This window comes from Bos grunniens, chromosome 7 (assembly GCF_055505025.1).
Source record: "Bos grunniens cultivar Pamir isolate PY7600 chromosome 7, Bosgru_T2T1.0, whole genome shotgun sequence".
Classification (NCBI taxonomy): domain Eukaryota; kingdom Metazoa; phylum Chordata; class Mammalia; order Artiodactyla; family Bovidae; genus Bos; species Bos grunniens.
This window is the reverse complement of record NC_141171.1, coordinates 43,793,912-43,807,957: the sequence shown is the minus strand read 5'-3', so window position 1 is coordinate 43,807,957 and position 14,046 is coordinate 43,793,912. Positions and strand designations below refer to the sequence as shown.

The following is a 14,046-nucleotide window of genomic DNA, read 5'->3' as shown; positions in this document are numbered from 1 at the left end:
AGTGGGTAGCCTATCCCTTCTCCAGGGGATCTTCCCGACCCAGGAATAGAACTGGGGTCTTCAGCATTACAGCTGGATTCTTTACCAACTGAGCTATCAGAGAAGCCCCACACATTCTGGTCCAGTGGTACCGAAACTCTCTCGGGCGTGGCCCCTTTAAAGGGGGGTTGGCTTCGCGGCGGGCGGGAACCCGAGAAGGCCGGAAGTGCGCATCACGTGCCTATAGGGCGGGCCCGCAGGCGGACCGGAAGCGGAAGTGGCCTCTCGGCAGCTGTGGCGGCCGAGTACCCGCGGCCAGGTGGATCTTCTGCTGGAAACTTATCTTGAGTGGAGCCGGACACTGAAGGCCCAGACCGCGTGCTGTTCCGCCTTGGGAGGATCGAGGCAGGGCCGGCTTCCCCGGGAGCGGGGCTCCGGAGCGTGTGTGGGAGTTTGCCGGGCGGCAGGAACTGCGCGGTCAACGCTCTTTTCTGCAGCCTGCAGGAATGGGCTCCAAGGCCAAGAAGCGCGTGGTGCTGCCCACCCGCCCGGCGCCCCCCACGGTAGAGCAGATCCTGGAGGACGTGCGGGGGGCGCCCGCCGAGGACCCCGTCTTCACTGCACTGGCCCGGGAAGGTAGGGGAAGCCCAGGTCGTGCAGGGGAGGGGCGCTCCGGAGACCCCAGCGAGAAGGGAAGCACCTGGCTGCTTTTGAGACGAACTGGCAGAGTTAAATGGTCAGGACAGAGACTGTCTGGCCCTACAGTACCCAAAATACTTAGGTCTGGCCTTTTGCAGAGAAAGAGTGTCCACCCTTTGCTCAGAAGATAAACGGAGAACATTGACTGCAGGGTCCGACATACAGTTGTAGTCTGAATATTGTGTTCTCTATGAGTTTCGTTTATTCGTTCAACTTTATTGAGAACCTCTTATGGGCCAGGTTCTATTCTAATCACTGAGGTGGTGAGGTAGATCTGAACGTTGAAAGTCCCTGAGACTTCCCTGTCCGTCCAATGCTTAGGACTCTGCGATTCCACTTCAGGGGGCATGGGTTCAATCCCCGGTCGGGGAACTAAGATCTACATACCACGTGGCACAGCCAAGAAAAGGGGGGAAAAAAAAAGATGAAAGTGCCTGTCCTCAGGCCATTCTAATGGGTAGAAAGGATCAGTATAAGGCTTGTGGGATGTCAGAAGGTGAGAAACACGTTGGGACTTTTTTGGGGGGTTCGTCTTTGTGTCTTTTTGTTTTTTTTTTTAAATTAAAGTATAGTTGGTTTACAGTGTTAATTTCTGTTTTATAGCAGAGTTACTCAGTTACACATACTCATTCTTTTCCATTATAGTTTATCACAGGATATTGAAAATCCTGTGCTATACAGCAGGACCTTGTTGTTTATCCATCCTGTATATAATAGTTTGCATATGGTTATCCAAAACTCCCAGTCATTCTTTCCACCATCCCGCTTCCCCTTTGTGTTTGTTGTTCAGCCGCTCAGTCGTGTCTTTGTGACCTCATGGACTGCAGAATGCCAAGCTTCCCTGTCCTTCACCATCTCCTGTCCTTCACCATCTCCCGGAGTTTGCTTAAACTCATGTCCATTGAGTTTCTAATGCCATCCAACCATCTGATCCTCTGTTGCCCCTTTCTCCTCTTGCCCAAAATCTTGCCCAGCATCAGAGTCTTTTCCAGTGAGTCAGCTCTTTGCCTCAGGTGACCAAAGTGTTGGAGGTTCAGCATCAGTCCTTCCAGTGTATATTCAGGGTTGATTTCCTTGCTGTCCCTCCCCCTTGGCAACCACAAGTCTTTTCTCTATGTCCGACCCTGTTTCTGTTTCATAGATAAGTTCATTTGCATTATATTTTAGATTCCACAGATAAGTGATATCATACAGTATTTGTCTTTTTCTGACTTCATTTAGTATGGTAATCTCTAGTTGCATCCATGTTGCTGCAAGTGACAATATTTTTGTGCTTTTTCACTGCTGAGTAGTAATCCATTGTGTATATATACACCATATCCTTTTCTTTTCTTACCGTACCTTTTTTATTCCTCTTTATCCATTTATCTGTCGATGGACATTTAGCTTGCTTCCATATCTTGGCTGTTGTAACTAGTGCTGCCTTGAACATTGGGGTGCATGTGTTTTTTTGAATTATGGTTTCATCTGGATATATTTGCACAGGAGTGAGATTGCTGAATCATATGGTACCTCTGTTTTTAGTTTTTTGAAGAACTTCTGTGCTGTTTTCACAGTGGCTGCAATAGCTTATATTCCCACCAACAGTGTAGGAGTGTTCACTGTTCTCTACACTCTCTCCAGCATTTGTTATTTGTAGAGTTTTTTTTTTGTTTTAATATTTATTTATTTGGCTGTGCCAGGTCTTTGTTGTGTCATGCAAACTCTTAATTGCAGCATGTGGGATCTAGTTCCCTGACCAGGGTTTGAACCTTGGCCTCCTGCATTAGGAGCATGGCGTTTTAGCCAGTGGACTACCAGGGAAGTCCTTATTTGTACGGTTTTTAATGATGGCCATACTGACCTGTAGGAGGTGGTACCTCACTGTAGTTTTGATTTGCTTTTCTCTGATAATTAGCAATGCTGAGCATTTTTTCATGTGATTCTTGACCATCTGTATGTCTTCTCTGGAGAAATGTCTATGTAGATCTTTGGCCCATTTTTCAACCGGGTTTTGTTTGTTGATATTGTGTTGTATGAGCTGTTTGCATATTTTGGAAATCAAGCCCTGGTCAGTCACATCATTTGCAGTTATTTTCTCCCAGTCTATAGGCTGTTGGTTTCCTTTGCTGGGCAAAAGCTTGTGAGTTTGATTAGGTCCTATTTGTTTATTTTTGCTTCTATTTCTGTTGCCTTGGGAGACTGACCTAAGAAAGCATAGGTAAGATCCCATGTCCCAGGATGTTACACCTATGGTCTCCTCTAGTTTTATGGTGTCATGTCTTATATTTAAGCCTTTAAGCCATTCTGGGTTTATTTTTGTGTAGGGTATGAGAGAGTGTTCTAATTTCATTGACTTACATGTGGCTGTGGGACAATTTGTTTTTAAATTAAGTAACAGTAAAAATTCTGTTCTTTGCTGCACATGGCCACATTTTACAGGCTCAGGAGACCCTTGTTGCTGCTGCGCTGAGGGGCTCAGCTGGGGACGTTTCTGTTGCCTAGAACGTTGTGTTGGATGGGGCCGCCTGAGGAACCACAGCACCTATTTATCCATAGCCTGCAGCTGGGTCTTTGGCGGCTGCTTGAGCCCCAGCTTAAGGGTCACAGGCCTAGGTCCCCAGCACTTGCAGGTTGGGGCCATGAGGCATGGCCAGTCCTGGGGCCATTCAGGGAGCAGGGAGCTGCCCCTGCCGGCCTGTGTCTGCCTCTGTGTGCACCTGCACTGTCTGGCCTTTCCCACCTTGGTGTCAGGCAGGTGATAAAGTGATCTGTAATCAAATGCAGAGCTTCTGGCCAGTTTGTGGACAAGGGGACCAGGCAGAGCAAGGAGGACCTTGATGTGTGTCCATGTGACCCTGGAGCCTGTGCCTTTTCCGCCCTGACTCCCCTCTTCTCCTGTACCCTTTAGGAAGTGTGGTCACTGGGAAGTGTGCATCCTGGCCTCTTCCCACCCCACTGAGTGCTCAGAGTGCTGGTGAGAGCCATTCTGCTCCGTGATCAGGGTCAGAGTTCTTTCCAGGAGCCAGGGCCCACCCTTTGGAGGGACTGTGGTTCAGTGGAGTCCAGCCTTTCCTGTGACCTGTCCCCTCCAGTCCATTGTTTTCTCTGGAGGGTAAACTGAGTCCTCTGGTTAACGGGCAGTGATGCTGCCGTGTCCTATCCATAGACCCCCTGGGCCCCTCTGGGAGAACCGAGGACGCCGAAGCCCAGCGAGAGCAGCTCTACTTCCAGAGCCGGATCTATGTGGCTATGAACCAGCGGCTGCAGCAGGCGGGTGCCCAGTTGGAGCAGAAGCGTGCAGACCTGCAGCAGGCGGGCGAGGAACTGGAGCGGGACATCAGCCAGGTGGGCCACGTGGCTCTGCCCAGCACGGCAGCCGCCTCCTTGGGATAACCTGGCCCACTGGAACCTCGGGTCCTCCACTCAGCATCTGGCCTGGCACACCTCACCTGACATCTGGCCCCTGGGTCCCAGAAGCAGATTTCTGGCTCTCTGTTCTGCGGCCTAGGCAAGCCCTGGCACCCAGAGACTCCAGGGCGCACAGCTTGTCCAGTCAATGTGGGGCCTCACTGTGCATAGACCCCTCCCTGAGGATGGGATCTGGGTTGTGCACAGGCCCCTTGCCCTGAGGAGCACAGACTGGACTTCCTTCGAGGCTCGGGGGCCCAGGGCCGTCAATCCGTCCTCCCCTCCCTTCCTCTGGCAACCCTGTTTCACTGACCAATCAGACTGAGCTGGTGGGACCCACCCTTCTGGTTCTGCCATCTCCATGTGAATTGGTGGGGGCCCAGAGGTTCCAGAAGAGTGTGTGTGTTCAGTGTCCTCCCCAGCCCATGGTGGCTCTGGTTGTGTGAGGAGCAGTGGCCCTCAGGGTGAGTGCCACCTCTCTGGGCCCCTGGCACCCCATCTTGGGCCTGGGCGCTCCCCCAGGGCAGGCTCTCGTCTGTCTGTCACCTGTGGGATGCAGTCACATGGGGGTACCGTGAGAGGAGTGGCAGGCAGTCCCTGCCCCAGCTCTCACCCAGTGTCCTCCCTCCTTCCACCTTCACCTGCAGACAGGTGGGTAGTGGGCCAGGTGAGGACCGTGAAAAGGGCTCTCACCCTAAAAAACCAGTCCCGTGAAGACCAGAGCAGCAGAGGTGATGAGGCCACTGAGTACCTTCGACGACAGTCCCCCCATGGGCCCCTCCTTTTCAGGGTCCCAAAAGTTCAGGGCAGCGCTGGGACCCCGCACAGCAGACAAAGGAGACCTCACATATCCCAGGAGAAAAAGGTGTCTGCTTCACGCCTAGAGACCCTAAAACTGGAAACTTGGGGGCCCAGGTGTTGAGAAAGTGTGGATGCGGCGCCAGAAGAAGCAGTGGACACTGAGCAGCCTCCTCATCCAAGGGAGGGCACTCTTGCACACAACAAACCCTGTGTCAACCTCGAGTACACTTGGTTTTGGGGAGCGAGGCTATGCAGGCAGCACATGGACTCGGATGGAAGGTCTGCAAAGCCCCCTCCTGACCCCCACCCTGCCTCACCCCTCTGGAGACTAAGGTGCAGCCAGTTGGAGCGCGATTCAACAGCTGTTTATTAAAGGTGCAGTGAGACGCCTGGCTCTGCGGCCTCCTTCCGCCAGGTGATGGCTTTACAGGTGGGGGCTTTACAGGTGGGGGCTGTACGTATTTACAGGTGTCCTGTGGCACCTGGGATGGAGACGGCGGGGAGGGAACAAGCCAAGACAACCAGGCTCAGGCTGCGGCAGCGTGGTGAGGTAGTGCCCCAAAGTCAGCACCCAGCTCGCAGTGTCCATCTGCTCCGGGCCGAGGTCTGGCCTGGGTGCCCTGTGTCTCTCGGGTCAGGGCTTCACAGGAGTGTTTGCGGTCCTTGGACTTTGTTCCTCCAAGCTCCGGCCTCAGGCTGATTGTCCAGCGGTGGCCAGCACTGCCTCCTCCAGGAAGCCACTCTAATCAGGACCTCGGGCTCCCACCAGCCCAGCGGCTGCGTGGACCGCTGCTGTGATAGATGGAGGTGGCAGGGTGGGCGCTGGATAGGATGGGATGGCTCGGGCCCTGCCCCTGCCTGTGGAGAGAATGGCAAGGGGCAGCCAACCGGGAGGGTCCTCTGCCCCGTCATGGCAGCCGACCTGCTGAACCCAGAGGTAGCTCCCCACGGCCCACGTGGGGACGCAGGCACACAGCTGCCAGAGCACAGCCTGGGACTCAGTACGGGGGCTTCCACTCCAGGCCCCCACAGCTTGGCAAGCTGGCAGCATTTCTCCATTTCCAGGGGTGGCTCGCCTGTGATGATGGGGTGCAACATTCTGCAGCCCCCACATTTGAGAAGGAGCTCAGAAGGCCACTCCCCCCTTCTGGCTGCTGATAGGATGGGAGCAGCCGTTTGCAGAGGTGTCTTATCCGCCCTGGAGAGGGGCCTTAGGGTCAGCAGTAGCTGTTCTAGCGCTTGCTCAGTCCCCACCGCTTTCCCAGGCTCGCTCTCCCCAGGAGGAGTACGTGGTGCAGCCTTTCCTGCGTCCTTCTTCCGAACCCTGGCCTGCGGGACGCGATGTCGCAGCGTGTGTATCTTAAGGAGCGGCAGCACAGCGTCCGAGGGGGGCAGAGGCAGGGCTCCTTCAGCACGTCCTCTCCACCTGGCTCTGCTCCCCTCCTCCCAGAGAAGAGACAGGAACCGGCACACTGTTCCCGGCCCCCGGAGCAGCTCGGCAGGGCGGTGTGACTGCAGATCCTTAGGGCGGCTGAGAGCAGCTGCTGGCTCTCGCGCAGAGCCGGGCTCCTCAGGGAAGTGGGATCGGCTGTTCGGGCAGGTGTGCTGGCCCCCGGGAGGAGGCCACGCCCCACGGAGCCCGCAGATCCAAAGAACAGGAGACTCGGTGAAAAGGCAAAGACCTGGGACCAGGCAGGCGCCCGCGGGGACCACTTCCCGCAGAGCGCAATCCAGGTCCCGTAGTCCAGGCCTGGCTACCGGGCGGTGGCTAGGCCCCGGCCTCCCCTCCGTTTCTCGCTCTCCTCAGCCACGGCGCTCCCGGCACGCCTGCCTCTCCTGGTTCCTTACGAAGGCTGCGGGGACGCCCTGTGTACCCAGCTCCCCCGACCAGTTTTGGGGTGCTCCAGGCTCCCTGCGCGTGTCTGTCTGGGGTTGGGGCGGCCTTTCTGTCGGGCGCAGCACGCCCCTCTCGCACGCCCCCAGCTGAGGCCGAGACGGCAAACAAACCAGCTAAGCGGTAGTTAACCAATTACCCGGCCCTGCCCGTAATTACAGGCTTTCTCTTGCGCATGCGCAGCCGCCGCCCTCGGCTGGCAGGCTCCTGCTGCCGCCACCCTCCCAGCCCCTTCCCCACCTCGGCGGGCACTGTCATTCCCGCCCCCTCCTCCCCATGCGTTCCCCAGAGGAGAGGGGAGCAAGTGTGGTGCTAAAGCAGGGCCCGGCAGGGCGAGGAACCCAGAAGGGCACCGCTGAGGACGGCCCTAGCCAGGAGGATGGTCTCCGCGCGGGCGCCAGGGCTTCGTGGGCGCCCCCTTGCGGTGACGCGCGCTCCAGCTCGTAGCTCACTTTCCTCCCGAAGCCGCCTCGGCTCAAAAGCAAGCGTCTACGCGGGAGTGCGAGGCCCGTGTGGGCAGGGGTGAGGCTCGGAGGGCGGGGCCCTGGGTTTGGGGGTGGCAGGCGGGTCCTGGGACCACCCTAGGGGCAGCCAGACGGTCCTGGGCCAGGAGAAGATGTTCTGGAAGTCCAGTCCCGGCCACTATTCCAGGAGGCTGGTGGGGACCGGGGTGGGGGCCTTCTCCACGGTGGAGTCAGCGGTGGCCGCCACCATGGGGCTGGGCACGTAGTTGAAAGGGGGGACACGGGCGGAGCGGCTGGGGGAGCCGTGCCGGCTGGCGGGGACGAAGGGGATGGGTGCTGGCGCCTTGGAGGGCGGCCCGTCCACGTCGCTGCCAAGAAGGGAGGTGGGGCCGCCGGCCGTGGCCTGGGGGGGCGCCCTGCTCTCCATGCTCGGGGACGTGCTGGAGTTGGTCTTCGCAGCCGCGAAGTCTTCAGTCTGGACCACGGCGTCGCTGGTCTTGCGCTGTGGTGGGCCGGCTGGGCCGTCCTCCGGCGGGGAGCCCAGCAGTGGCAGGGCGCGGGCGGGCAGCGTGCTCCGCAGGATGTGCGGGACGTCCTCGTCCCGGATGCGGCGCCACGTGGTGCCCGGCGCGGCCACCCTGGGCAGCGGCCCGGCCTCCCCTGCGCTGCTGCGGCGGGTGGCATCCGCCGCAGGTTCGGGGATGGTGGCTTCCGGTCTGCGGGCCACGCTGATGTGAGGCAGGGAGGCGTAGCGCTTGACCGTCTCGGGCCCGGCGGCCGGCGTGCGGACGGGCAGGCGGGACGGGCTCTCGGAGCTGGTGCGCCGAGGTTGCCGCTCGCTGGGGCGGGGCCGGGCCGTGTGGGCCCGCTGCGGGGCCGGGGCCTGCCGGGAGCCTGCCCGCAGCTCATCACAGCGCGAGGAGCAGAGGAAGACAGCGGGTAGTGCTGGCCGGCCGCGGCAGGGCGAGGCAGCCTGGGTGGTCGGGTTGGTGGCTTCGGGTGCGGACAGTTCCGAGCGTCGGCGCCGCATCAGGCCCGGCGACTCCTTGATAAAGGTCAGCTGCCGCCGGAAACTCGAGCGGTCGGAGGATTCGCTGCCGCTGGAGCGGGCGGAGGCCACGCGCACCAGGCCCAGGCGGCCCCCTCGGGCTGCAGAGCCGCCTTCTGCGCCCACCCGGCCCCTGGGGCCTGGCTCCGGGGCTGCCCTAGCCAAGGGCGGCGGCCCCCGCCTGGCAGGCCTCTGCATGAAGGGGATCCTCACGGGTGACTTCTGCGTCTTGTGCTGCTTGGCCAGCAGGGCCCTTGCTGGAGTCTTGGGCACTGGGGAGGCCCTGGGGCCGGGCAGGGGCCCTGCAGGCTGGGCAGCAGGGGGTGACCTCCTGGGCAGAGGCTGGGAGGCCGGTGAGGTCTGAGAGGAACTTGACGATGGGGTCTTGGCAAGGCGGGCTGGTGGTGTGGCACTTCTCTGCGGGGGGCTGAGTGTTGCCAGCTCTGAGATCTTGCCAGGCCGGTGCAGGCTCCTAGACCGCTGCTGCCCTGGGTTGGGGGCTTTGGTGGGGGCTGCCGGCTGCACGGGGCTGGGCGCTCCCATCTTTCTTGCCACAATGCGGGAACCAGGGGCACCTCTGGGCTGTGCCCGGGTGGCCGGGGTGGGCATGTAGATCACTGTATGTCCCCGGAGCACCGCCGGCACCCCATTTGGGGCCTTCTGAGTGCCACGCGGCTTCTCCGGCCCGCTGCTGCGCTGGGTGAGGGCCCCTTCTGGTTTCTCTGGCCGCAGGGCACCACCCGCTTGGCGCTCTGCCCTTGGCCGACACCCCTTCCTATGCACAGTGGGCTGCAGGGTGGAACCCACAGACTGCCCTGTTGCAAAGGACAGAACAGAATCAGACTCTGAGGAGGCCTCACGTGCAGCCGCCGCTGCGGCCTGGTGCAGCCATGTGGCAACAGAGTTGGCACCCTCCTGGATGGCACGCCACTCGATGCTGTCCAGGTCTGAGGCATGGTCTGAGCTGGCCGCCTCCTCACCGCGCTCCCGGGGCCCTTCTGCTGCACGCTCCTTTGGCTGGGCCTCTCGGGGTGGGCGGCGCCTTGGGCCGGACACCTGGGGCTGGCGCCTGGGCAAGGCTGAGCCTATGCAACGCCGGAGCAGCTCTGCCTCAGCCCGAGGGCTGGGGCAGCCATCCTTCCTGCCCCCAGGGACCAGGTCCTTGGTGAGCCCTGGCTTGTGGACCCGGGGCCGACTGGCCATGCACTCGGAGGGCTCAGGTTCGCTGAGGGAGCTGGCGGAGGAGCTCAGGGAGTAGCACGGTGGTGTCTCATCTGCAATGAGACTGGGCTGGGCCCGGGCAGGCGGTGCCGCCTTGGGTGCAGCCTTGGGCACAGCCTGCACCTCCTTCCTGGCACCAGTCGGGCGCTCCCTCTTGACCGCCCGGGGGATCGCAGATGCCCGCCGTGGGGGTGCTGCTGCCACTGCTGTGGCCGGCTCCTCATCCGAGTCATTGCCATAGAAACAATACACAGCCTCCTCGGTGGGCGTTGTGAGGCAGAGAGACTGCAGAGCCCCATCCCCATGCTCCTGGCCTGGGCGGGAGCTGTCAGTGTCCCTGCAGGTGCTCGGGGGCTGCCGGAGGGGCAGCTCCAGCCCTACCCTGCCACTGCCAGCCCCCCGGGGCTGCTCTGTGCTCCGGCCCATGCCCCCCACCCTGTGCCGCTGCCCAGCAGACTGCCTAGTGGAGGCAGCACGACCCACGGGCTTCTTCCCATCCAAACGCCCACCATCCTTGGGGGGTCCCTGCAGGGTCTCGTCGCTGAGGGAAGCGGTGCTGGAGAAGTTGACTGGAGTGCCCTCAGCCGAGTCAGTGCAGGAGTCGTCCTCACGGGCTGGGGCAGGCACCAGCATGTAGACTGGCACGGGCAGCGTGCGGCAGCCAGGCACCAGTGCTGAGGCCACCTTTCGGAGCCGGGCAGGCACAGCCCCACCCAGGCACTCACGCAGCAGCTCCAGCTCCTGGTCGGTGGACGCCGGCCCTTCCAGACAGCCACTGGCCTCATCCCGTCGGCGGTGCCCTGGGCCTCCGCCTCCCCCACTGCCGCGCTCTGGGCAGGCAGGGGGTAGCAGCCGCAGCTCCACGTCTTTCTGCACGTAGAGCTCATGCAGGGCCAGTGCGCTGAGGCTGGAGGCACACGAGAAGTTCTCGTCGGGCTTCTCCACAGTGAAACGCACGCTGCCTGCGTCCAGCTCGGAGGGCAGCCGGCAGCGCTCCCGGCAGTCGGCGATGTCCAGGAAGCGCTTCACGTAACTCTCCCACTGCAGGCTGAACTGGGTGGCTTCCCGCTCGCCCGGTGGTGCTGGGGCCAGCGGTGGTGTCTTGCTGCGGCTCGGAGGCATGGTTTGCCCGGGGCTATCAGGCAGCTCACTGGGGCTGACCGTGCCACTGCCCAGCCCGCTGCATGGGTCACTGGGGATGGAGCTGGCAATGGATGGGCTCTCGAAGCTGCCCAGTGAACTGACTGAGCTGCAGCGGCTCAGCACCAGCGGTGTCTCCTGCACGCAGTTCTCAGAGGAGCTGGACGGCGTGGCATCCTCCACCCCCAGGCCCCGACCCCTCTGGGGCGCTGGGATGGCCATGGGCAGGGAGGCGGCCCCTGGGCCCCGCCAGGCCCCATCCAGCTCTGTTTCACCAGGGCCAGACTCCTCCAGCCCCTCCAGGGATGAGTCGCTCTCATCTAGGTCCCCAGCCTCACTGGGCCCCGGGCGGCCAGCTGAGGACAGTGAGGACAGCGAGCTGCAGCGGGACAGGCAGAGGGGTGCCTTCTCAACTACTAGCTTCTCAGGCACACTGCTCAGGCCTTCTGTGGACAGCCAGGCCTGTTTCCGGGCCCCAGGGGCCAGGGACCCCGCACCCGCCCTGGTGGTGCCCTCCAGCAGCGGCACGTGCTGGTAGGTGGGCGACAATTTGATGGTACGCACGTGGGCATCTGTGGCCTTGGCATCCCGGGCCTCAGGCTCAGCCTGGCCTCCAGGCAGGTTGAGGTCAAGCCGGCTGGGCCGCGCCTGACCACGTGGGGGCCCCTCTCGGTGCTCGGCCAGAGCAGCCAGCGAGCAGGGCCGAGAGTGTTCGCGAGGACAGTGCCCATCACTGGTGCTACCGCTGTTGAGACTGTCATTGGAAAGGCTGGCGTGGGCTGCCTTGAGCCGCAGCAGTGGGTGAGCCCGGCTGCTGCCTGCTTCCCGCCGCCCCCCCTCAGGCCCCCTGCAAGGTGAGCAGGATTGGGCACGGCCTTCTCGTGGGGCCTCCTGGCCAGGGTCCCCGGAGCTGAGGCTGAAGCTGTCGTCAGATGAGGTGTGCAGGGCCGAGATGTCCTCTACCAGCCTGTCGATGCGTGCCACCGCCAGCGCCAGCTTGGCCTTGGCCCTAGCTGCCACGGCTGCCTCTCCACCGGCCTCCTTCTCCACCTCCAGGCCTCCTCGGCGGGTGGGCGGGGCTCGGGCCAGCGCCTGGCCTTGCAGGAAGGGGCTGCCCAGGAAGAGGGAGAGCACTGCGGGGCTGGTGGGCTCTGCGGCAGTGGCGGCAGCAGCCAGGGAGGGCGCATCGTCGTCGTCAAAACAGCCCGAGTCAGAGGCGTAGTCCTGGGCCAGGCCGTCCAGGTGGCGCAGGGGCGGGAGGGGCTTCTTGCAGGCGGTCTCGGCCTCCGGCAGGCCCTGCTTCTCCAGGTGATCAAGTGCCTGAGCCAGGTGCCGTGTGTCCAGCTCGGCCTCCAGCGCCCGCTGCTTGCGCACGTACAGGCTGGGCGCGCAGGAGCCCGGGGAGACCGCGGTGGCCGCTGGCTGGTACTTGGCAGGCCGGTGAGCCAGCAGGTTGCGCAGCGCGGCGGCGCTGCCCATGGCGATCATTTTGTGCTTGGAGTGCACCAGGTTCCGCAGCATGCCCACGGCGCCCAGGTCCCACAGCAGCTCCTGGTCGCGGGGGCTGCGGGCCGACAGGTTCCAGAGCGTGCCGCACGCGTTGCTCACTATGGTCAGGCTGTGCGACGTCAGGTGCTGCAGCAGCGTCTGCAGGCAATTGTGGTCTCGCAGCACCTGCCTGCGGGAGGCGGGGCGGAGCGCATCAGGCCCCGCCCAACCTGGACACCGCCCACCACCCTCCGCTGCCGGATGGGGAAAATCCAAACAGAAGATGCCCAGGTAACTTTGAATTTCAAAAACAGGGCTAAATTCGTAGCGTAAGTGTATCCCAAACATTGGATGGGATGTACTTGTGCCAAAGCTTTTACTAGTATCAAACTATTAAACAGTACATAGAAAAGAAATGCAAAAAAAGCAAAATGGCTGTCTGGGGAGGCCTTACAAATAGCTGTGAAAAGAAGAGAAGCGAAAAGCAAAGGAGAAAAGGAAAAATATAAACATCTGAATTCAGAGTTCCAAAGAATAGCAAGAAGAGATAAGAAAGCCTTCTTCAGCGATCAATGCAAAGAAATAGAGGAAAACAACAGAATGGGAAAGACTAGGGATCTCTTCAAGAAAATCAGAGATACCAAAGGAACATTTCATGCAAAGATGAGCTCGATAAAGAACAGAAATGGTATGGACCTAACAGAAGCAGAAGATATTAAGAAGAGACGGCAAGAATACACAGAAGAACTGTACAAAAAAGATCTTCACGACCCAGATAATCACGATGGTGTGATCACTGACCTAGAGCCAGACATCCTGGAATGTGAAGTCAAGTGGGCCTTAGAAAGCATCACTACGAACAAAGCTAGTGGAGGTGATGGAATTCCAGTTGAGCTATTCCAAATCCTGAAAGATGATGCTGTGAAAGTGCTGCACTCAATATGCCAGCAAATTTGGAAAACTCAGCAGTGGCCACAGGACTGGAAAAGGTCAGTTTTCATTCCAATCCCAAAGAAAGGCAATGCCAAAGAATGCTCAAACTACTGCACAATTGCACTCATCTCACACACTAGTAAAGTAATGCTCAAAATTCTCCAAGCCAGGCCTCAGCAATATGTGAACGGTGAACTTCCTGATGTTCAAGCTGGTTTTAGAAAAGGCAGAGGAACCAGAGATCAAATTGCCAACATCCGCTGGATCATGGAAAAAGCAAGAGAGTTGCAGAAAAACATCTATTTCTGCTTTATTGACTATGCCAAAGCCTTTGACTGTGTGGATCACAATAAACTGTGGAAAATTCTGAAAGAGATGGGAATACCAGACCACCTGATCTGCCTCTTGAGAAATTTGTATGCATGTCAAGAAGCAACAGTTAGAACTGGACATGGAACAACAGTCTGGTTCCAAATATGAAAAGGAGTACGTCAAGGCTGTATATTGTCACCCTGTTTATTTAACTTATATGCAGAGTACATCATGAGAAACGCTGGACTGGAAGAAACACAAGCTGGAGTCAAGATTGCCGGGAGAAATACCAATAACCTCAGATATGCAGATGACACCATCCTTGTGGCAGAAAGTGAAGAGGAACTAAAAAGCCTCTTGATGAAAGTGAAAGAGGAGAGTGAAAAAGTTGGCTTAAAGCTCAACATTCAGAAAACAAAGATCATGGCATCCGGTCCCATCATTTCATGGGAAATAGATGGGGAAACAGTGTCAGACTTTATTTTTTGGGCTCCAAAATCACTACAGATGGTGACTGCAGCCATGAAATTAAAAGACGCTTACTCCTTGGAAGAAAAGTTATGACCAACCTTGACAGCATATTCAAAAGCAGAGACATTACTTTGCCAACAAAGGTCTGTCTAGTCAAGGCTATGGTTTTTCCAGTGGTCATGTATGGATGTGAGAGTTGGACTGTG

The 14,046-nt window shown here is 59.3% G+C and overlaps 2 protein-coding genes across 7 annotated transcripts in view; one reads left to right on the top strand and one right to left on the bottom strand.

Annotated features, from left to right (window-relative positions):
* Positions 1-246: 246 nt before the first annotated feature.
* C7H19orf25 (chromosome 7 C19orf25 homolog) lies at positions 247-5,255 on the top strand. Of its 2 annotated transcripts, XM_086411392.1 has the most exons (3): positions 247-384; positions 477-615; positions 3,827-5,255. In XM_086411392.1, the coding sequence occupies exons 2-3, from the start codon at positions 486-488 to the stop codon at positions 4,051-4,053; spliced, it is 357 nt and encodes a 118-aa protein (XP_086267518.1). In that variant the 5' UTR covers positions 247-384; positions 477-485; the 3' UTR covers positions 4,054-5,255. The 2 variants fall into 2 exon arrangements, with proteins under 2 accessions (XP_086267518.1, XP_086267517.1); XM_086411391.1 differs by having other exon boundaries at positions 247-615.
* The window catches only part of APC2 (APC regulator of Wnt signaling pathway 2), a 26,224-nt gene continuing 17,396 nt past the window's right edge, over positions 5,219-14,046 (bottom strand). For all 5 annotated transcript variants that reach the window (XM_086411386.1, XM_086411387.1, XM_086411388.1 and 2 more), the window contains one exon: positions 5,219-12,314. In XM_086411386.1, the coding sequence (XP_086267512.1) occupies positions 7,406-12,314 (4,909 nt within the window). In that variant the 3' untranslated portion in view covers positions 5,219-7,405. The remainder of the gene's footprint in view (positions 12,315-14,046) is intronic.

Coding starts and splice junctions, on each gene's coding strand:
- C7H19orf25 (XM_086411392.1), top strand. CDS start 486: ATGGGCTCCAAGGCCAAGAAGCGCGTGGTGCTGCCCACCCGCCCGGCG. Junction 616..3,826: donor CACTGCACTGGCCCGGGAAG/GTAGGGGAAGCC, acceptor TCCTATCCATAG/ACCCCCTGGGCCCCTCTGGG.